This window comes from Microcaecilia unicolor, chromosome 5 (genome assembly GCF_901765095.1).
Source record: "Microcaecilia unicolor chromosome 5, aMicUni1.1, whole genome shotgun sequence".
Taxonomy (NCBI): Eukaryota; Metazoa; Chordata; class Amphibia; order Gymnophiona; family Siphonopidae; genus Microcaecilia; species Microcaecilia unicolor.
The window spans coordinates 89,720,799-89,744,178 of NC_044035.1; the positions used below are offsets into that span (position 1 = coordinate 89,720,799).

Genomic DNA, 23,380 nt, shown 5'->3' on the forward strand with positions numbered 1-23,380 from the left:
ATCTTGGATAGGAAAGGGAGGAGGGAGATGGGGCACTAGTTGGAAGGACAGGTAGGGTCCAATGAAGGTTTTTTAAGGAGTGGTGTGACTACGGCATGCTTGAAGGCATCAGGAACAGCCACAGTGGACAGTGAAAGATTGAGGATATGACAGATAAAAGGGATGACAGTAGGAGAGATAGTGTTAAATAGATGGGTGGCAATAGGATCAGAGGAACAGATAGTTAGTTTTGAGGAGGAAAGAAGATTTGTAGTTTCCTCTTCAGTGATTTCAGAAAAGGAAGAAAAGGAGGCAGAGGTTGGAGGGTTGAGAGAATGGACTAAGGGAAAGAGAGGTGGAGGTGACCTGGTTGAGAATTCAAGTTTAATTTTGTGAACCTTATCATGAAAGAACTCAGCCCAGAGTCTGGGTGGAAAGTGAAGTGGGGGTTGGAGGTGAAGGCACTTTGAGGAGAGAGTTCAGTGTGGCAAAGAGACGTCGAGGGTTTGATCCAAGAGAATTTTTCAAATGGATGTAATAGTCTTGTTTGGCAAGTAAAAGAGCAGACTGGAAGGAGGTCAGCAAGAATTTGAAATATATAAAGTCAGCATGGGCACAGGATTTCAGCCAAAGGCGTTCGGCAGAGCTGGCACAGGAACGTAGGTAGCGGATTCTAGAGGTCAGCCAAGGCTGGGGTTTGGTACGTTTTACAGAACAGGGAATGGGAGGAGCGAGAGTATTCAGAGCAGAGGAGAGAATAGTATTATAAAAAGAGACAGCCTCATTGACAGACTTGGATAACATAGTGGTAGAGAAGAAATTTGAAACATTGGTGGACAGAGTAGAAGGGTCAATAGCCTGAAGATTCCTAAATGTATTGGTTAAGATTGGATGGGACTGGGGAGGAGGGTGTTTAAGTGTGAAAGTTATCAGATGATGGTCAGAGAGGGGAAGAGTTGAGGCACAGAAACTGGAGAGTGAGCAGTTTGAGAAGAGGATAAATCAAGACAGTGGCCATTCTGGTGAGTGGGGGCAGTGGAGCACAGTTGAAGATTGAAAGAGGATGTTAAAGCAAGAAACTGCGAAGCATAAGAGTCAGAGGGATCATTAGCATGTGCAAAGATGCTCCCTTTTATTTGTGCACTATTTGGAAGATTTATAGACCAAGCATACCCTTACATTCAGAAGGCACAAAGGAGTAGATTCAGTAAATGATGCCCAAATTTGGGCACAAAAAATGTGCACTGAGCGCTACTGTATCAACAGCGTTCCGAATCGAGTGCTATGTAAAGAATAGTGTGTAGCACCGTGATCCACACCCAACATTGGGCATAAGGATTTACATCAATTGAAACCTAGTGTAAATACTTGTGCTAAGTTAGGCGTAGATCCTCCAAATTCTATAATATTGTGAGCATCTATAGTGAATGTCCCTGACCTGCCCATGCCCCTCCCATGGAACTTAAGCTAAAGACTCTCTGTAACATATTAAGGAGGAGGGCATACTATAGTTTTTGAACTATGGCTGAAGTGTTGATTGCAGTATGAAGGGTATATGCTCTATATGTTGTGTGGTATTTCTCTTTATTGTTTTCTGGTATGAGGTCCCACTATTTTATCATTTCATTGGCTGATGTTTTATTATTTCATTATGAATAAGTATGTGTGCTTATTTTGTAATCTGCTTTACCTAGGAGGACTATAAATGTGTAAATAAAGCAAACAATAAATAAATAAAAATGCTTGTTTTAAGAAGTACTCTATTACAGGGATTACAGCAATGGTTCTCATCCCAGTCCTTGGGACACACCTACCCACAATGAATATGTATGAGATAGATCTGCATACAATGGAAGCAGTGCATGCAAATTATCTCATGCATATTAGGTCCCAAAAATCTGACTGGCTAGATGTGTCCCTCGGACTGGGTTGAGAACCCCTGAATTAGAAGAAGGTGCCACCTTTAATCCCCTGTCCCAACCAAAAGAAATAGTGGGGAATGATATTGATCTCTCTGACAGCTTGGAGAAACATAGAAGTTTAAGTTTCTGAAATACATCAAATAACAAAAAGAGGGGGTCCAAAAATGTAGACAAGCACAACAAGAAAACAAAAGCATAAAGGAGCCTTCAGGAGTGGAATAATCAAAAGCCCTTTATTCATAAGACCTGACATGGGCCGTGTTGTGGCGCTCATGCACCTGCGTCAGGGGTCAAATGGAGATCAACTCACTTATACAAAACTTAGGGTGCTATCAAAAATAAAACCGCGTCTCAAACTTACTGTTTACTATTGAAGACGAGCAGTTTGAGATGCGGTTTTCTTTTTTGATAGCATCCTAAAGGGCCATGTTTACTAAGCTGCGCTGTAAGCATGCTAATGTTTTTAACGCACGCTAAAGTTAGAGACACCCACATATTCCTGTGTATCTCTAACATTAATGCACCCTAAAAAATGCTAGTGCACCTTAGTAAACAGGACCCTAAGTTTGTTTAAGAGAGTTGAACTCCATTTGACCCCTGACACAGGTGCGTGAGTGCCGAAACGCGGCCCGTGTTGGGTCTTATGAATAAAGGACTCATGATTATTCCACTTCTGAAGGCCCCTTTTTGCTTGTTTTCTTGTTGTTCTGAAAAACCTAAATACACGTTTATGTGCTGACATCTGTGTAGCTGTGTTCCCTCTGTTGATGCTATCCACATTCTTTTTTGTAAAATGGATGCTCCTGGCACACATAACCAAACCATACACATCCATTCCTGATGTTTTTAGAACAGGCTCTGTGTCAACAGTGCTAAAATGTGCTCTTAAGGCCTGCTATAAAGAAGGTGAAAGGTGAATCTAAAATTACCTCTAAATTAAAATGGTAAAAAACAATTTCTTAGTTGATTATTCATATTCACACAAAAAGGTTTTGCCACCATTAGATCATTGGCTTTACCAGGGTTCAAGACCAGTTTATTCACATTTGCTTAATTCACTGATACTTCCAGTATTGCTCCAATTTAGTGACTGCTTTAATTAACCTTTCCCATTTAGAAGGTACAGCTGTATATTATTTGCATAAATTTAAAAAAAAGAGATACTCCAAGGGCACTTAAAATTGTATCCAGCAGCTTCACAGACAAATTAAAAAGTGCTTGTGACAGAACGGAACCTACAGCATTCAATTTGAAAGCTAGCAAAGTTACTGGCAAAATGGCTTCTTCATAAACTGTTACACAAGTTTTGCCTGTTAAAAAATAATCATTGTCATAAAAGATGTAAACCAGCTTAAACTCAATTCCCCTGTACTCATCCTACTAAAACCGGTGATTAAAATACACAATCAAGAGTATCAAAAGTTGCAAAAATGTCAAGTAAGACTAATAGAATTGCGTTGTCCTTTTCCATTTTGAAATATAGTTATGTACTGATATCACCAGTGAATAAGCAGAGAGTTGGAAATTAAAATCAAAATTACACCACAAGGCCACAGAATAAAATAATGGACATGGTGGAAAAATATCATCAATCTAAAAACAATTTAACTCTATACCAAATATTTCATATCCAGGTTTTTTTGTTTAGAAGCACAGCAGCTAGCAAGGTCTGTGAAAGTACTAAGGTACTAAAGTAAATTACAGCATTTGTTTGAAATCTTCCACAAACCACTTTAATAAGCACTACGTACATAGACAGGCACTATTGAAATGACAAGAAGTAGAAATGATTCATCACTTTCAGCACCCAAGGCAAAATTCCAGAGTGAATAGATTCCTTTTTTTTATATAATTGCTAAAACCAAATGCAGCAGAACCCAAACGCAGTAGAAAAGGTTTTTAACAGATCTAGCAAATAAATTATTGAGTTAATCAGCTACAGTGAAAATTATGGGGTCCTTTTACCAATCTGCGGTTAAAAGAGCCCCTTAAAAATACATGATCATGCAGTAATACTATTCTTACCATGTGGCCATATGTGTGTGTGTGGGGGGGGGGGGGGGGGAGCAGGTAGACCCTTGGAATGCCCTCCCATGGATGAAAACACTGACATAATGTAAAAAAGTATGGGATAAACATAAAGGAATACTCTTTAGAAGGAATGGATTCAAAAAAGCTTAACGAAGATCAGGAAGCAACATTGGTAATTGGGAAGTGCAGCCAGTACTAAGCAGACTTCTACAGTCTGTGCTCTGATTGTGTTTAGACAGCTTCAGCTTCAGAAGTAGGAGAACAAGGCCAGCACTGGGTAGACTTTTAAGGTCTGTGCCCTGATCGTGGCTGAATAGGTTTGAATGGGATGGAGTGGAGCTGTTCAAGGGCTTTGACGTTAACTTCAGAAATTTTAGAACAAGGACAGTGCTGGGCATACTGCTACGGTCTATGCCCTGAAAATCATAAGAATAAATCAAGACCAGGTATACATATAAAGTATCACGTACCATATGTAACAAGTTTATCTTGTTGGGCAGACTGGATGGACCGTACACGTCTTCATCTACTATGTTACTATCGGGCTCATTTTCAAAAGAGAAGGACGTCCATCTTGCGACATAAATCGGAAGATGGATGTTCTTCTCCCAGGGACGTCCAAATCGGTATAATCGAAGCTCGATTTAGGACGTCTTTAACTGCACTCCTTCGCATGGATGGCCAAAGTTCAAGGGAGCGTGTCGGAGGCGTAGCGAAGGTGGGACTTGGGCGTGCCTAACACTTTGACGTCCTTGACCCATAATCGAAGAAAACAAGGACGTCCCTGACGAGCACTTGGACGTTTTCACCTGGACCTGTTTTTCTTACAACTAAGGCATTAAAAGGTGTCCAAAATGACCAGATGACCACCGGAGGGAATCGGGGATGACCTCCCCTTACTCCCAGTGGTCACCAACCCCCTCTAACCCACAAAAATTATCTTTAAAAATATGTGCCAGCCTCTATGCCAGCCTCAGATGTCATACTGAGGTTCATGACAGCAGTATGCAGGTCCCTAGAGCAGTGTTAGTGGGTGCAGTACACTTCAGACAGGCGGACCCAGCCCCATCCCCCCCTACATTTGTGGAGGAAACAGCGAAGCCCTGCAAAACCCACCACAAACCCACTGTACCTATATCTAGGTGCCCCTCTTCACCCATAAGGGCTATGGTAGTGGTGTACAGTTGGGGTAGTGGGTTTGGGGGGCTCAGCACACAATGCCCCTGGTACAAATAAGTACCTGTATATGTAAGTCGCATTGAGCCTGCCATGAGTGGGAAAGCGCGGGGTACAAATATAACAAAAAAAAAGGTAAGGGAGCTATGTTCCTGGAAGCAATTTATGAAGTCCACTGCAGTGCCCCCTAGGGTGCCCGGTTGGTGTCCTGGCATGTCAGGTGGACCAGTGCACTACAAATGCTGGCTTCTCCACAACCAAATAGCTTGCATTTGGTCATTTTTGACATGGACATCTGTGGTTTCAAAAATTGCCAAAAATCAGAAACATCCATGTCTAGGGACATCCAAATCTAGGGATGGCAAAATTTAAGGATTTGGATGTCCCTGACAGTATTTTCAAAATGAAAGATGGACATCTATTTTGTTTTGAAAATACGGTTATCCCTGCCCCTGGATTTGGACATTTTGCAAGGACATCCAAATCGCAACTTGGACGTCCCTTTTGAAAATGCCCCTCCACGTTACCACCACTCATTGAGGTAACAGCAAGGGATCCCGTGGTAACCCGGTGGTAACTGGGCAGGGCACGGCACTATCTAATTACCACAAGGTAAGCGCCATGCTAGAAATTACAGAATTATTTTCTGTAGCACCAGAAATGGTGAGCACTCAAGACGGAACTACCGCTGGTGCCCACGTTGGGCTGGGGGTAGTTCTGGGTTGCCATGCGGCAATCCTTTAGTAAAAGGGTCCCTATGTTCCTTAACCCAACCCAGAAAAAATAAATATGAACATACATGTAGCTTGTATTAGGTGAATTTTCAAAAAGAAACTATATGGTTCAACTACCGAATATTTGTATACCTTATACCTATTCTCTTAGTGAAAATTGCCACCACACTATGAAAGCCTATGAAGAAAAGTGGTATAAAAATGCATACATTCTATAGAAATATATAGAAGAGGGGTATAAAGAACTTTTAACTAATACATATTACAAGAAACACAAAACATTCAAATACAGGAGTACACGAAACAATTAAAAATTGTCATCAATATAAAAGCAACTACAGTTTCAGCTGATACCAAGCAATCCACCTTGTGCCATGTTCTAAAATTCACAAACCTGGGAACCCTGACAGACCTATTATAACCAGTGTTGGTACACTCACAGAGATAATATCTGGACTAGTAGAAGGGCTTCCTCGAGCACTTAATAAAAAGATGAATCAGTTCCCTACAGATATTACAGATTTTCTAAAGAACTTAAAGAAACTCAAACAGCTACTATCTGATACTCTCCATGCCACAATGGATATGGAATCATTATACATCAACATTCCTTGTGCAGATGGCATAGCTGTATGTTGCAAACTCCTAAAGACATATTTTCTGAACTCCAGTACACAGCATAAACTGTTCCAAAAGTACGTTCATTTTGATCCACAACAACTTCAACTTAAATAATGACATCTATTTACAGATTATGGGAATTACTATAGAGATACCAGAATGGCATCATAGCATGCCAAAGTTTTTGTACAAAAAAATAGTAAAAAGGCCCATTTCTGAAAGAAATGAAACGGGCACTAGCAAGGTTTTCCTCGGAGTGTGTGTGTTTGAGAGAGTGTGTGTGAGAGTGACTGTGTGTGAGAGAGAGAGAGAGTGAATGTGCGAGTGTGTGTGTGTGACAGAGAGAGAGTGAGACTGGGTGCGAGTGTGTCTGTGAGAGAGTGTGTGTGTGTGTGAGAATGAGAGTGTGTGCCAGGGGCGCCCCCCTCCTCCCCTCCTTCCCAGTTCCAGGGTCATCCCCCTCCCTCCCTCCCTCTCTCCTGCCCACTTCCATGGTCCCCCTCCCTCCGAGTTCCAGGGTCATCGCCCTCCCTCCGAGTTCCAGGGTCATCCCCCTTCCCTCCCTCTGTCCCTCCGAGTTCCAGGGTCATCCCCCCTCCCTCCCTCTCTCCGAGTTCCATGGTCGTCCCCTCCTTCCCTCTGAGTTCCAGGGTCATCCCCTCCCTCCGGGTTCCAGGGTCATCCCCTCCCTCTGAATTCTAGGGTCATCCCCTCCGTCCCACCCTCCGAGTTCCAGGGTCATCCCCTCCCTCTGAGTTCCAGGGTCGTCCCCTCCCTCCCTCCGAGTTCCAGGTTCCCCCACCTCCCTCCCTCTGAGTTTCAGCATCCCCTCCCTCTGAGTTTCAGAGTCCCCCCTCCCTCCCTCCGAGTTTCAGGATCTCTCCTCCCTCCAAGTTTCAGGGTCCCCCCCCTCCCTCCCTCCCTCCCTCCCTCCCACCCAGTTCCAGGGTCGTTGTCCTTCCCTCCCTCCCTCCCTTCCATTTCCAGGCCCCCTCCCTACGAAGTTTAAAAGTCATCTTGACTTACCTCGTTGGGGTTACAGTGGCTGCCAGCAGCGGTAAAAGGCGTGCAGGCTCGGCCCTTTTCTCTCTCTCAGCTGTGGTCCCACCCTCATTTCCTGTTTCTGCAAGGGCAGGACCACAGCTGAGAGAGAGAAAAGGGCCAAGGCTGCATGTGTTTTACCGCTGCTGGCGGCCGCCGTAACCCTGACTTGGTAAGTGAAGATGACTTTTAAACATCGGAGGGAGGGGGCCTGGAACTGGAAGGGATGGAGGGAGGGAGGAAGGGAGGGACAATAACGACACCCTCATGTTTGACGTTCCGCTGCTTTGCCTGTGTCCCCTTCCCTCTTAGTGTTCAGCCCTCGACGTCATAACGTTATGACGTGAGGGCGGGACAGTGAGACAGATGGTTACAGGCAGCACGAACCGCATGGACCCTACGAACCCTTCAGTGCCACGGGAGCCAGCTTCAGAACGTTGGAGGTGGAAATTAATATATAGGATTGTAGGAAACATTACATAAGAACATAAGAAAAGCCATTTTGAGTCAGACCAAGGCTCAACAAGCATAGTATCCAACAGCAGCTATTCTGGGTTGTAAGTACCCAGCAGATCAAAAAAAGTAGATATGTTTCTTATATTTCACTGCAGGGAATGAGTAATGGCTTTCCAAACCCTACCCGACATAATTTTTAATGGCATTTTCCTCCAGAAACTTGTCAAAACCTCTTTTAAACCCTAATATATTAGTCAATTTGACATCTTCTGGCAACAGATTCCACAGCATGAAACACTCTGTTTTCAATCTGCTGGTCATTAGTTTCAAGAACTGCTTTCTTGTTTTTGTGTTTTGTATTTTTGTATTTTGAAAGGTTAAAGACCTGTTACCTATTTAACTGTTCCATCCATTCATGATATTATAAATTTCTGTCATATCCCATCTCAGTTTTCTACTCTCCACGATGAAGAGACCTAACCTGTTTAGCCTTTCTTCATAGAGGAAGTGTTCTATCCCTTTATCATTTTGCCATCCTTCTCTGAATCATTTCTAATCCTTCTGTATCTTATTTGAGATGGATAACAAGAACTGTACCCCATACTCAAGATGTGGTTGCACCAGGGGCATATAGAAAGACATAATGATATCATCAGGGTTTTTTTTTCTCTATCATTTTTCAAATATTCACTAACATTCCATTTGATTTTCTAGCAGCCATGGCCCACTGGGCAGAACATTTACTCTTGGGGATAATTCTGCAGAACTGAACAATGCAGAATTTGTGCAGTTCCCCTCCCGCACACCGAGTACAGAATTCAGCACTTCCAATGCAGAATTATGAACAGGGTCCATGAAAGTACAGCAACTGGCATGGCTAAGCCCACTGAACTTACTCTATGAGCCCTCTCCTACCCTTGGATCACACTGAACAGCTTGCTCTGTTCATTTCCTCTGGGACCTCTCCTGCCCCGGCACTCAACAGGAGAGGGTTGCAAGTCACATTGTGTTCTGATGTTCTGCTGTGCTGTGTCTTATTGCTGTATTTGAACCTGGAGGTTGTTTGGTGTCCTTTAAATGTCCTTTGGTGTCCTTTAAATGTCCTTTAACACAACTTAAGCAGCCCTAATGCTGCTGTTCTAAAAATAACGCAGTGCTTTTTAACTCGTCCCATGTTAGTGATGAGATGCAAAATATGCAAATACATGTTTTGCATCTCATCACTATGTTAATGCTATAACGCAACTTGCGGTGATACACCGCCAGTCACATTAGGGCCTCAGATTGATGGTAAAATAACCCCAGCTTTAAGCTGGGGTTATTTTACAATCCGGGAGCATCAGGTTGCAAAACAGCTGCCTAGACCACAAGCTGCAGGTCCCCCCTTGAAGCCCCCTGACACAAGCCCCCACACAGGCCACCTGACACAGCTCACCTTAAAGTCCCCCAACACAAACCCATACCCCCTCCCCCATCTGATTGCTGCAGTAGGTGGGGGTCCTATGGGGTACAGGGGGGTCTTCTGGGGTCTAGGGGATTCTTTGAGCAGGAGAGAGGCATAGTTGAATCCGCCCTGTCATGGCCACTGTCAAAATAGTGCCCCTAGCGGTAGTGTCTACTACCGCTACAGCAGCGGACTATCAGGTGATAGAGGGGGTGTGGGGGGCTTATATCAGGGGGGCCTGTGTCAAGGGGATACCTTCAGGGGGGGATGTGTTGGTGGGGCCTGTGTCAGAAGTGGGGCTTATGTTGGGAGGGGCTTCAAGGTGGTGATACGCAGCTAGTGGCCTGGGAGCATCGAACTGCTCTTTTGCAGCCCAATGCTCTCAGGTGCTGGAATAACACTGCTTGCAAGCAGCTTTACTCCTGAGGCAGGATTCAGCAACCTGTGGTACTGGGATCCCATGGAAAATCAAGGTGTGGAAAAAGGCAAACTTTTACACATCTTGATGAACCCTTCTCCATAATGTTGTGAATGCTGGGGAAGCTAACAAAACTATGATGGGATGTGTGCCTGGATGTTGAGGGGGCAAACATTGATTGAGGGATGTGGTGGGGTGTTTGCTGGGGAGGGGGGATGTGTGGAGGCCATTCTGAGATAGTTATTGAAGTGTGTGTGCTGGAGGCAAGAGAGATTTCAGAAACAGATTTACTGCTAAGGAAGGGAATGAGAGATATCTCTAGTGTCTTTTCAGGAGGGAGGTTGGCAGAAGGGTATGGGATGTGTCTGCACGGGAAGGGATGTGGGCAGAAGCTCAAGGAATGGTTCAAGTTAGCACAAACAACAGATGCAATGATCTGTACATAGACAATCCTCCAACAGACCATTGCAGACCAGACTATAAGAACAACTCAATATTTATTTTAAAAAAGGCCCAATGTGGCTACATTTCACATCCCAGAGGCTGCATCAGGGACTTTCCACTAAAAAAATTACATATAAAATCAAATAAATATCTTCACAGATCACACAAACATATATCTCATTTATAGACAGACATAATAAATAGGCAAACTGAAAAAAACCAAAACCAAATTAAATCAAAACCAATCAATATTAAAATTACTATACTATGAGTTTGGGGCTCTGTGCACTAAGCCCATTGCTAACATGGCAGTATTGTAGGTATTTTTCATAATTCTCTTCAGGTTGTGTGCTAATGTTCATTGAAGGAGCACTTACTACCTCCTGTTTGGCTGGCACTAAGCTCACCTGTGTTAACTCAGAATTAACCAATTACTACACACTAAAGTGAATGCGCTAGCTGGTTAACACTTCCATGACCATTCTCTGCCCTTGACATGTCTCAGCAAAAACTATTTTTAAAAAATAGTCAACGCACAAGTTAGTGCACACTGACAGGCAAACTACCACAGAATTTTTTGACTGCATTTTGCAGTAAGCCTTCATACCCGCGTTAAGTGCACATTATTGCTTAGCGCGGTTTAGTAAAAGGGCTCACTTATGCGCTGAGTTAACCGGACACTAGTCTGAGTATCAGCCAGTGCTCAGTTAACTGTTGGGGGGTCTGTGGTCATACCCAGATATTCGATGCCGGGAACTGCATATGTCCTGACATTGCATATCAGGGGTTAGTTCAGCTCACAGCTGGAAGTGACTTGCTAATCACTTACCACCGTGGGCTGAGTATCAACCCCTTAATTTGTGTGTGCAAAATTCCCCCAGGAATACATATTTCACTGAATTGTCCACATTAACTCTGAGATCTTTTTTTTTTTTGAGAGATGAATTCTGTCTCAGAACTGAGCATTTTGTACTGTAAATGGAATCATTTTTTTGCTATGTACATCACTTTGCACTTGTTCTAATTAAATTCCATCTGCCACTATGATGCGCAGTCTTCTAGGCTCAAAAGATCCTTCTGCAAATCTTCATAATCCACTACCACTAATCAGGGCCGCCGAGAGACAAAGCTGGGCCCCCACCTCTGCAGCCAGTGTTTTTTCCCCCTGCTGTTGCCGCTTTATCCCCTCCCTTCCTACTGTCCACTACTGTCCTACTGTCCTACTGTAACATCTACAGGTTCCTGCAGCCAGCAGCGATTCACAGTCATAGGCTATCTCCGACTCTGAGGCCTTTCTTCTGCCTTGTTCCGCCCTCTCTACTGCAACTTCTTGCTTGGACATTAAACAGGAAGTTGTAGTAGAGGGCAGAACATTGCAGAAGGAAGGCCAAGGAGATGGCCTCTGATTGTGAATCGCTGCCAGCAGTAGGATCCTATAGGTGAGACCTGCAGGAAGGAAGACAATGGGAAGGAAGGAAAACATTTTTTACTGTGAGAACAAAACGTTTTATCATTCCCGTGGGCGACAAAAAGTTTTGTTCCCACATCCACTGTGATTATTGGCAAGCCAGGCCCTCCATGGAGGCCAAGCCTTGGGAATTCCCCCCCCCCCCCCCCCCAGCTCCCTCCGTCGGCGGCCCTGCCACAAACGATATTGAATAATTTTCTGTCATTTGCAAATTTGGTCACTTCACTCATTTCTATCATGAGATCATTTATTAATAAGTTTAATAGTACACAGGCACTCCTTTACTGACCCTTTTCCATGTGTAAAACTGACCTTTAAGTCCTACTCTCCTTTTTCTTTTAGCCAGTTTGCAATCCACACACAGGCAAGGCCTCCAGTCGCATTTTCTAGGGAAGGGTTGTTGTTTGATATGAATGTCATTCACTGATTAGTGTGTGCACTATTTGTATATACTGCATGCTTTTCTTAACAAATGTATGCTATGTGCATTTTGTAGGCAAATCTATAAATTGGTGCCTCAGTCTAGGTGCCCCAATGCCATGCATTTAGAACCAGTTCTGTAATGGTGCCAAGATTCCATTAATAAAATACTGGTATAAGGTCAGTGTTGCTGCATACATGTGTAGATGTGCCCTCGTACACCATGTCAATGGCAGGTGTAATGTGGCATGTCTAAGCGCACTAAGTGACGTGTAGCTTATAGTATTCTATAAAATACATGCATACTTGGGAGACATGCCCACAGCCCGCTCATGCTCCATCCACATATATGCCCCCCCTTGCAGTTAGGTTCTATGGCATGTAGGGCTAGATTCTATATATGGCACCTGAAAAATCTACGTGGAATACATTTCTGCCTAAGCGTATTCTATAAGCTTGGATTTCATTGAGGGAACTAGCAAGCTTATTTTCAAAAGAGAAGGGCACCCATTTTTTGACACAAATCGCAAGATGGGCGTCCTTCTCACAGGGTCGCCTAAATTGGTATAATCAAAAACCGATTTTGGGCATCCTCAACTGCTTTCTGTTGCGGGGATGACCAAAGTTCATAGGGTCGTGTAGGAGGCGTAGCGAAGGCAGGACTGGGGCGTGCCTAACACATGGGTATCCTCGACCGATAATCGAAAAAAGAAGGGCGTCCCTGACGAACACTTGGACAACTTTACCTGGTCCTTTTTTTCTTTCGACCAAGCCACAAAAATGTGCCCTAAATGAACAGATGACCACCAGAGGGAATCGGGGATGACCTCCCCTTACTCCCCCAGTGGTCACTAACCCCCTCCCACCCTCAAAAAATAAATTAAAAATATTTTTCCAGCCTCTATGCCAGCCTCAAATATCATACCCAGCTCCATGACAGCAGTATGCAGGTCCCTGGAGCAGTTTTAGTGGATGCAGTGCACTTCAGGCAGGCGGACCCAGGCCCATCCCCCCCTACCTGTTACACTAGTGGTGGTAAATATGAGTCCTTCAAAATCCACCACAAACCCACTGTACCCACATGTAGGTGCCCCCCTTCACCCATAAGGGCTATGGTAGTGGTGTACAGTTGTGGGGAGTGGGTTTTGGGGGGGGTTGGGGGAGGGCTCAGCACACAACGTAAGAGAGCTATGTACCTGGGAGCAATTTCTGAAGTCCACTGCAGTGCCCCCTAGGATGTCCAGTTGGTATCTTGGCATGTCAGGAGGACCAGTGCATTTTCTTAATATTGGGGGTGCTCAAGCACCCACTGCACCCACAAAGCTGCCTCCTATGCTCTGGAGTCTTACAAGAGATACTTTGTCAAATGCCTATTGAAAATCCAGATACACAATATTGACTGGCTCACCTTTATCCACGTTTGTTCACCCCTTCAAAGAAATGTAACAGATAGGTGAGGCAAGAGATAGATGTCAGGCAGGGGATGGGGTTGGCATGCCCACCCACATTGGGCTCAGGTCCACCCAAGATTAGGAGTCTGGCTATACCCCTGGTGTCTGGGCTTTTAAACGAGGGCCCTTGTTTAACTGAAGCTTGTATAGCCCGCGGAGCTGAGGGTGTTGATCACCATGGCTTGGATTAACTGAGAGAAACCTCTTTCACGTATAAATATTTATATACTCTGTTGTATATACAATCTCTGATGGCTTGATTATTGTACACAGAAAAATTTTTGTTATAGCCTTTATTAAAAATGCTCAAGATATGTGCCTATGTGCCTTCACAGCCAAGTTACCCTATTATAACATTAGCTGCAGAGGGGTAATTTTGAAAGAGACTTTCATAAATAAGCAAGTATTTAATCACAGAAAAAAACTATCAAAGGTTTGTCCCCCCCCCCCCCCCCCCCCCTAGGGAAAATGGGCAGATCTGAGGACAGGACTGGAGATGCCCAACTGAACTATACAGTGGGATTTGATTCTGAAATCCCAGCATGTTCAGATTTCTGCATACTTTACACTTGGGGGAAAATGGGAGAAAAGAAATCTCTGAAGCATCAGGGACCAACAGATTTTCAAGGAAATAAATTTGGGCCATTTTCCTTTAAAATTACAATTCATTCATGCAGAAAGCTTTCTGTACTGGCTGTTTCTGTACTGCTCTTACTATGGATAGGCATTCATGCAGTATAGGACTTTGAAAAAATAGTTGTTACATTATCTCTTTCATATTGCCATATTTAGCACAAGCTTTTAAAATGTTTAACAGATACCAACCAACAAGGATGAAGTATAGGATGCCAGGTCGATCAGAAGGTGGCTGGATATTTCGGTCCTGATCAATCGCTTGTATTGGAGGAGTGACATTAATGGGGTTCACGTGTGCCTGAAATGGAAATCATGAAAATTAGTGCAAATCAATTGCATAATAATTTTTCAAATTATCAACCTAATAATATGAACAACAACAAGAAACAATATTCTGCTCTAAAATTATAAGAACTATTACTAAGACTCCAGGTGCTTAGTTACCTAATAACAGGAATTAAGCACTAGGGGGTCCTGTTACTAAGATGTGGTAAAAAGTGGCCTTAGCATGTCCTTACATTGGGTTTTTCTCACACAGTAAGGTAATTTTTACTGGAACTAAAAAATGACCAATTTTCTATTTTTTATGCTAACCTCTTCATGGCAGAACTGGAAGAGACATTTTTAACCCTTAAAATACTCATTTTCGTGGACTGAGGGAAAAGAGAACTCTGAATTTTACAGTTCCTTCAATACATACCATCTAAAATAAAACTGAAACTTGACTACTCCCTAGAAAAAGTCAACTTTCTAGATACTACAGTTTCCATCAGCAATGGCTAAATATAAACATTGATATACAAGAACCCTACAGACAGATGCAGCTATCTCCACAACTCCAGCTTGTACCCTTCACATACAAAAAAAATCCATTATACACAGCCAAGCCACATGACATCACCGTATTTGCTCTGACCCAAAAGACAGAGATAAACAAAATCCTGACTGATTCCTTCAAACAAAAAGGCTGCAACCCCAAAATAATCTCCAAGAATATTGTTTCCTCTCTTAAAATACCTAATGAAAACCTACTGCAGTACAAAGAGAAGAAAGCCACACAGAGAATTCCTCTTGTAGTGATATACAATCCAGAGCTAGAAATATTGAGAATGTTGGGGAGAGGTGTGTGTGTATATATGCAGGGGGGAAGGGAGGGGTAAAGGGAGAGATTTGTGTGCTGGGGGAGACAGGGTGGTGGTAGTGGGGATATTACAGATGCACTGTACACAAATAAATAGTGCACTTATCTTTACTGAAAATTGGTGAGAATGGGTTATTGTTGGGCATGGGTCCCCAGCTGGTATGCTCCCTGGGTTACTGTAGCAGCCCAGCAGTAGTTTCCACCCCCAGTGCATGCCATTTCTGGCAGTACAAAAATTATTTTTGTAGCAGCAGTGTTTACCCAGCTGTAATCGGGCAGTGCCATGTGCTACCCAATTACTGCCAGGTTAGCATGGGAGCCCATACCGCTACCTCAATGGGTAGTATTAATTGTTCCCACAAATAGCCATGCAGCAAATGGTTCACTTGCCGCATGGCCATTTCTTTAAAAACACAGCCTTTTACCCGCTGCGGTAAAAGGGGTCTCAGTACATATCAAAAACACATGCCTATACCAGTGCAGGCCTCCTTTTAGCGCAGCTTGGTAAAAGGAGCCCTTAGTAACGTGGAGGGGCATAATCGAAAGGGACGCCCAAGTTTTCCTGGGGACGTCCTTGCAGGACGGCTCCAGCAAGGGGTGGTGAAACCCGTATTATCGAAACAAGATGGGTGGCCATCTTTCATTTCGGTAATATGGTCAGGGATGCCCAAATCAGCAAATTTAGGTCGACCTTAGAGATGGTTGTCCCCAGGACTTGGTCGTTTCTGATTTTCAGTGATAATGGAAAGCGAGGACGCCCATCTCAGAAACAACCAAGTCCAAGCCATTTGGTCGTGGGAGGAGCCAGCATTCGTAGTGCACTGGTCCCACTAACTGAATGGAAAAAGCCCTTCCCTTACCAATCCCTTAGCGATTCGGAAAGAAACAGGCATGCATGAAGGAAATCGCATGCAAATGAGCTGCTTGCTGTTAGCTCATTTGCACACGATTTCCTTCCTAAGGAGGGGAAGCCAGTGCAGAGCAGCCAAGCTCTGTGCATGCCAAAGACGGCTTTATACATGCAGACAAGCTGCGTGTATAATAGTCATCTACAACCTTAGAAAAACAGAAGTCCAGGTGAAAACGTCCAAGTGTTCGTCAGGGACGTCTTTTTTATTAATATTTTTTTAAACGTATGGGTGAAGGGTGTCCTTTTCTATGCCTCCGTCCCTACCACGGCAGTTGAGGACATCCTTCCCTGCCACGGCAGTTTAGGATGTCCTTCCTACCCTGCGAAGGCAGTTGAGGATGTCCTTCTTACCCTGCGATGGCAGTTGAAGACTCCAAAATGTTTCTGTGAGAAGGACATCCATGCCTTTGCTATGCCTCTGACACCCCCTTTATTTATTTGGATTTTGTATCACAAGTAGCAGCAGTGGGATTTAAACTGGCCACCTCTGGATTGCAAGACTAGTACTCTAACCACTAGGCCACTCCTCGCCCTTGAAATTTGGCCATCCCTGTGGGGGGAGGCAGTTCAGGACGTCCAAAATGTTTGAAAGAAGGACGTCCATGCCTTCGTTATACCTCTGCTGACACACACATACCTCTCTTCCAGGGACCTGCATACTGCCCCCCCCCCCCCACAGGGACGGCCAAATTTCAAGAGAGTGGAGTGAAGTTGAGTGGCGGAGTGGCCTAATGGTTAGAGAACTGGTTTTAAAATCCAGAGGTGGCCAGTTCAAGTCCCACTACTGCTACTTGTGATCCAAAATCCAAATAAAGGGGGTGTCAGAGGCATAGCAAAGGCATGGACATCCTTCTCATAGAAACATTTTGGATGTCCTCAACTGCCGTCGCAGGGATGGAGGCATAGCGAAGGACATCCTTCACCCATACTCTAAAAAAAAAGACAAAAGTTTTTAAAGTTGTTTTTTTCGGGGTGAGAGGTGGTTAGTGAGGGGAGTAAGGGGAGGTCATCCCTGATTCTCTCTGGTGGTCATCTGGTCAGTTTGGGCAGTTTTTTGAGGCTTGGTCGTGAAAAAAAATGGACCAAGTAAGGTCAGCCAAGTGCTCGTCAGGGACGCCCTTCTTTTTTCCATTATCGGCCGAGGACGCCCATCTGTTAAGCACACTCCAGTCTCGCCTTTGCTACGCCTCTGACACGCCCCTGGGAACTTTGGTCATCCCCACAACAGAAAGCAGTTGAGGGCGCCCAAAATTGGCTTTCAATTATGCCGATTTGGGAGACTCTGAGAGAAGGACCCCCATCTCCCGATTTGTGTCGCAAGATGGGTGCCCTTCTCTTTCAAAAATAAGCCTGATAGTAGCATAGTAGATGACGGCAGACAAAGACCTGTATGGTCCATCCAGTCTGTCCAACAAGATAAACTAATCACATATGGTATGTGATATTTCACATGTATACCTGGTCTTGATTTATCCTTCCTATTACATAAGGGGGATAACAACTTTAAACAGAGTACCAAACCTTACATTAAATACAACACTTGTACTCTGAAATTGTCATAAAACAGATCTTTGATTTATTAATACATGATCATATAGCAATACATCCACTTTAGGTTACTAAAGCTCCCCTACCAGATTCACAACCACTCCAGCACGCGCTCACATGCACCCTATTAGTCCATTCAACTCCTTCATGCCACTAATTAATGGATATCCTTTAGCCAAAGTATATAACAACTTGTTAAACCATGGAACAGTGTTTAGTCCAAAGATCTTGACAATTCTCCGTGAAACTTATCTTCACAACGATTTTCTTCAATGATGCATAAAAAAAAGGTAAATGTAACCGCATTCACCCCTTTTGGGTTATCCAGATTTCAAAACCATACAAGTGGCATCCATATAGTGCAAGTTCAACTGGTTCTGATGTCATTCCAGCTTTCAACCATGCTAGACTCTGTAGTTTGACTGGGGGAGATGCTCTGTGAAACCCATCCACAGCTTGCTATCAAGCATAGACTTTGTTCAATCGTGTTCCTCAATGCGAAACCGCATTTCGGTAATCCTTCATCAGGAGGAACTTATTCTCGAAACCTTCGAGACTGCATTCTAAGCGGGGTGTCCCTGGCACCACCCCTAAATGTTTATTTTTATATACAAATCCAGATACTAGAATTTCAGCTTTTTTTTTTTACTTTTCCATCCATATGAAACTTAAAAAGGACTAAACTACTTGATATTCTGTTCTCTTATCAAGCAGCGCATTTGGATAAATGTGTCCAAAATTTAATACTTCAGGTGACTGACTATAATCACTTCTGGAAATATTTGAAAACTTCTCTGTTTAGGAAATTTTTAACTGAATTGTGATGATTAATAAGTTCTCATTTTATAGTTCATATAGTTTATAGTTCTATAGTTTATAGACTCTCCAACACTCACTGCAAATTGGACACCTGCCCCAGCTACCTAATAAAATCCGCCCCAGATCGCTTCACACCAGACCTCACATCCCACATAAACTTCATGCTCCAACAAGGACTCTTCACTAAGGAAAATGGCAACATCCTACTCACCCCCATACCAAAAGATACCAAAAAAACAAAACAAATGAACTCACCAATTACCGCCCAGTAGCATCTATCCCACTAGCAGTCAAACTGATGGAAAGCATGGTAACCAAACAACTCACCGAGTATATACACAAATTCTCAATACTACATGAATCACAATCAGGATTCCACCCCTGCCACAGCACCAAAACAGTACTAACCACCCTCCTGGCCAAATTCAAGCAAGAAATAGCAATAGGTAAAAGCATACTCCTCCTCCAATTCGACAAGTCCAGTGCATTCGACATGGTAAACCATACTATACTACTAAGACTTCTAGACTACTTCAGGATTGGTGGAAATATACTCAGTTGGATCAAAGGTTTCCTAACCACCAGAACCTACCAAGTGAAATCAAACTCAAACATATCATCACCATGGAAAACAGACTGCGGAGTACCTCATAAGTACATAAGTAGTGCCATACTGGGAAAGACCAAAGGTCCATCTAGCCCAGCATCCTGTCACCGACAGTGGCCAATCCAGGTCAAGGGCACCTGGCACGCTCCCCAAACGTAAAAACATTCCAGACAAGTTATACCTAAAAATGCGGAATTTTTCCAAGTCCATTTAATAGCGGTCTATGGACTTGTCCTTTAGGAATCTATCTAACCCCTTTTTAAACTCCGTCAAGCTAACCGCCCGTACCACGTTCTCCGGCAACGAATTCCAGAGTCTAATTACACGTTGGGTGAAGAAAAATTTTCTCCGATTTGTTTTAAATTTACCACACTGTAGCTTCAACTCATGCCCTCTAGTCCTAGTATTTTTGGATAGCGTGAACAGTCGCTTCACATCCACCCGATCCATTCCACTCATTATTTTATACACTTCTATCATATCTCCCCTCAGCCGTCTCTTCTCCAAGCTGAAAAGCCCTAGCCTTCTCAGCCTCTCTTCATAGGAAAGTCGTCCCATCCCCACTATCATTTTCGTCGCCCTTCGCTGTACCTTTTCCAATTCTACTATATCTTTTTTGAGATACGGAGACCAGTACTGAACACAATACTCCAGGTGCGGTCGCACCATGGAGCGATACAATGGCATTATAACATCCGCACACCTGGACTCCATACCCTTCCTAATAACACCCAACATTCTATTCGCTTTCCTAGCCGCAGCAGCACACTGAGCAGAAGGTTTCAGCGTATCATCGACGACGACACCCAGATCCCTTTCTTGATCCGTAACTCCTAACGCGGAACCTTGCAAGACGTAGCTATAATTCGGGTTCCTCTTACCCACATGCATCACTTTGCACTTGTCAACATTGAACTTCATCTGCCACTTGCACGCCCATTCTCCCAGTCTCGCAAGGTCCTCCTGTAATCGTTCACATTCCTCCTGCGACTTGACGACCCTGAATAATTTTGTGTCATCGGCGAATTTAATTACCTCACTAGTTATTCCCATCTCTAGGTCATTTATAAATACATTAAAAAGCAACGGACCCAGCACAGACCCCTGCGGGACCCCACTAACTACCCTCCTCCACTGAGAATACTGGCCACAAGGATCACCACTATCACCGATCATTTTCAACCTAATGATGACCCCATTAGCCAAGTCCTTATCCACCTAAGGCCTCAACCCATACATCTATGCTTGAATACCATGAACTCTTGGGCAAATGCATTCCAACTAAAACTCAATACAGAAAAAACACACTGTCTCATCCTCTCAGCCCAATACAATATGAACATACCCACAATCTTAGATACCCCAGATTACACCCTCCCTATCTCAGACAGCTTGAAAATCCTCAGTGTTACATTCAAACGTCACCTTACACTTGAGAGCCAAGTCAACTCTACAATCAAGAAAATGTTCCACTCAAACGCCTGAAACCATTCTTCCCGAGGGCAACATTCCACAATCTGATACAATCTATGGTACTAAGCCATGCTGACTACTGCAATGGAATTTATGTGGGCTGCAAAAAGCAACTCATAAAGAAAATTCAGACCGCTCAAAACATAGCAGCCAAGCTTATATTTGGAAAATCGCTATACGAAAGCGCCAAACCCCTTCGAGAAAAACTGCACTGGCTCCTAATCAAAGAACGGATTGCATTAAAAATCTGCACCCTAGTCCACAAAATCATCTATGGCGAAGCCCCGGGATATATGACTGACCTCATAGACCTACCAACCAGAAACATAATCTGATCAACACGAACATACTTAAAGCTTCATTACCCTAGCTGCAAAGGACTCAAGTACAAATCAACTTACGCATCCAGCTTCTCCTGTATAAGCACACAATTGTGGAATGCACTACTAAGAGCTATGACAAAAACGTACGACCACCTCAACTTCCGTAAATCACTAAAGACCAACCTGTTCAAAAAGACATATCCTACTGACCCAACCTAAGCGTCCGAGTCAGGCAATACAGTGAAATCAAAACCCATAATGAACAATATAACTCCTCTTCCCTATGATTCCCTAATGTGACTGTAACACATGAATCTTATTCGATCATTTGTTTCATCACCGGAGTTGGCTAACGCCTCCACGGTACTATGTAAACCACATTGAGCCTGCAAATAGGTGAGAAAATGTGGGATACAAATGTAACAAAGAAATAAATAAATAAGTTTTATTTATTTTGTAATTCCTGGAAATAACCAGTTTCTTTTATGTAATCCGTATTGAACCAAAAGGTATATGGCAGAATATAAGTTTTATTGTTGTGTTATGTTAATATTGCAAAATTACTGCTAGAGGCCATGGCAGCCATAACTGCACCTGGGTCAGTACAAGCATAAGTGAATGGACATTATTCCTGTTTCTGTTAGATACCAGGGACTCTGATAAGGCCATTAATGAGGATTGAGTATAGGGGATAGGGTGGTCCATTTAGAAAGGGGGCTTAAGAGTGTATTTGTTGCTTCTGAGGAGGTCTGGTGGAGGGTATTCATGCTGAGACAGTTGCAACTGGGGGAGATCAGATGTTTTGGAGGGGGATCAGGGATGGGGCTGGAAGTGTTCTGTGGTTAGCAGGGGGATTATAGTTGGGGGCACTGACTAGGGAGTGGCTCAGACCACAACCTTTCCAGCTGCCCCTTTCTGCAATCACTTATGCTAAATGCCTTCAGCCTATAGCTATGCCAACAAATTCTAAGCTTGTGGTTCTAATTCATCAAACTTGGCAGCTTATATTTTTAAAACTCACACTTCCAGTTTCCACAATCTCTTACAATTACCTTCAACAGAAACATTCTCAGATGTCTATCTTTTTTGTAATTGACGTGAATTCCCTTTGTAAGATGGGAAATCAACATCTGTAATGTAGACCTCCCCTAAAAACTCCCTTACTCCACCCCTCCAAGAAAATTAACAGCCCTCTTTACTAAGCCGTGCTGTAGGCGCACAAACATTTTAGCGCATGCTAATGATAGAGACACCCCTAGAAATATAATGGGTGTCTCTATTGTTAGCATGCATTACAAAGTTAGTACACCTACAGCGTGGCTTAGTAATCAGGGCCTCAAATGTAATAAGCATCCCCTCTTCTAGATAGTCCTTGCTTTAAAATGGCATTTACACTTGTAGGTCAATCTATACATGTAACTGTTGTTATTTTCAAGTTGAGATGCTTCTAATCTAATGTCCTATATAATTTCTAAAGAATAAAAATGAAGAAATATAAGGCATTGCTATGGGAAATTACATATTCTCATCCTGTAGCAGGCTAGAAACCTCCAGGCTCCCAAAGGCTTTTAAAACTGCAGATTCTGGTTTGTGTTTGTTGTTAAATCAAGCAAACCTAAATTGCTACCTAGAAGCAAAAAATGCACAACACACATTTTCCCTCAAAAGTTTAATGTAAATATTTCTCTCATTTCCTTTGGTAGATAGGAAAATAAGAAAGATAATTTGCAGAAGAAATGGAAAGAAATTTCTATTCGGTAAAGAGAATGCAAAATAAAACATATTAAAACATAAACTCAGACAGGTTTGTAGAGAAAAACAAAAGCTCAGCTGAATAGCTATAGTTGTACGTATAACAATGATCCTGGCTAATTACGATTTTTTGGATAAGTATTCATAGCAAACTTAAAATGATCTTGTAGTCACTCTATATATCCTCCATAGTGTTTACATAGCAAAAAATGGTTCCGACAGTCCTATCACCATTTTGAATAGCTTGCAATACATAGTAACTAGTAACATAGTAGATGACGGCAGAAAAAGACCTGCACGGCACATCTAGTCTGCCCAACAAGATAAACTCATATATGCTACTTCTTGTGTATACCTTACCTTGATTTGTATCTGCCATTTTCAGGGCACAGACCGTAGAAGTCTTGCCCAGAACTAGCCCCACCACCCAAACACCAGCCCCGCCTCCCAATCTCGGCTAAGCTTCTGAGGATCCATTCCTTCTGCACAGGATTCCTTTATGTTTATCCCACCCATGCTTGAATTCCGCTACCGTTTTCATCTCCACCACCTCCCGCGGGAGGGCA

At 43.3% G+C, this 23,380-nt stretch overlaps 1 protein-coding gene across 1 annotated transcript in view; it reads right to left on the reverse strand.

Annotated features, from left to right (window-relative positions):
• PCDH15 (protocadherin related 15) overlaps positions 1–23,380 on the reverse strand; it is a 1,022,916-nt gene that overhangs the window by 634,055 nt on the left and 365,481 nt on the right. The window contains 1 exon segment of the mRNA XM_030204966.1: positions 14,431–14,539. Within this exon segment, the coding sequence (XP_030060826.1) occupies positions 14,431–14,539 (109 nt within the window).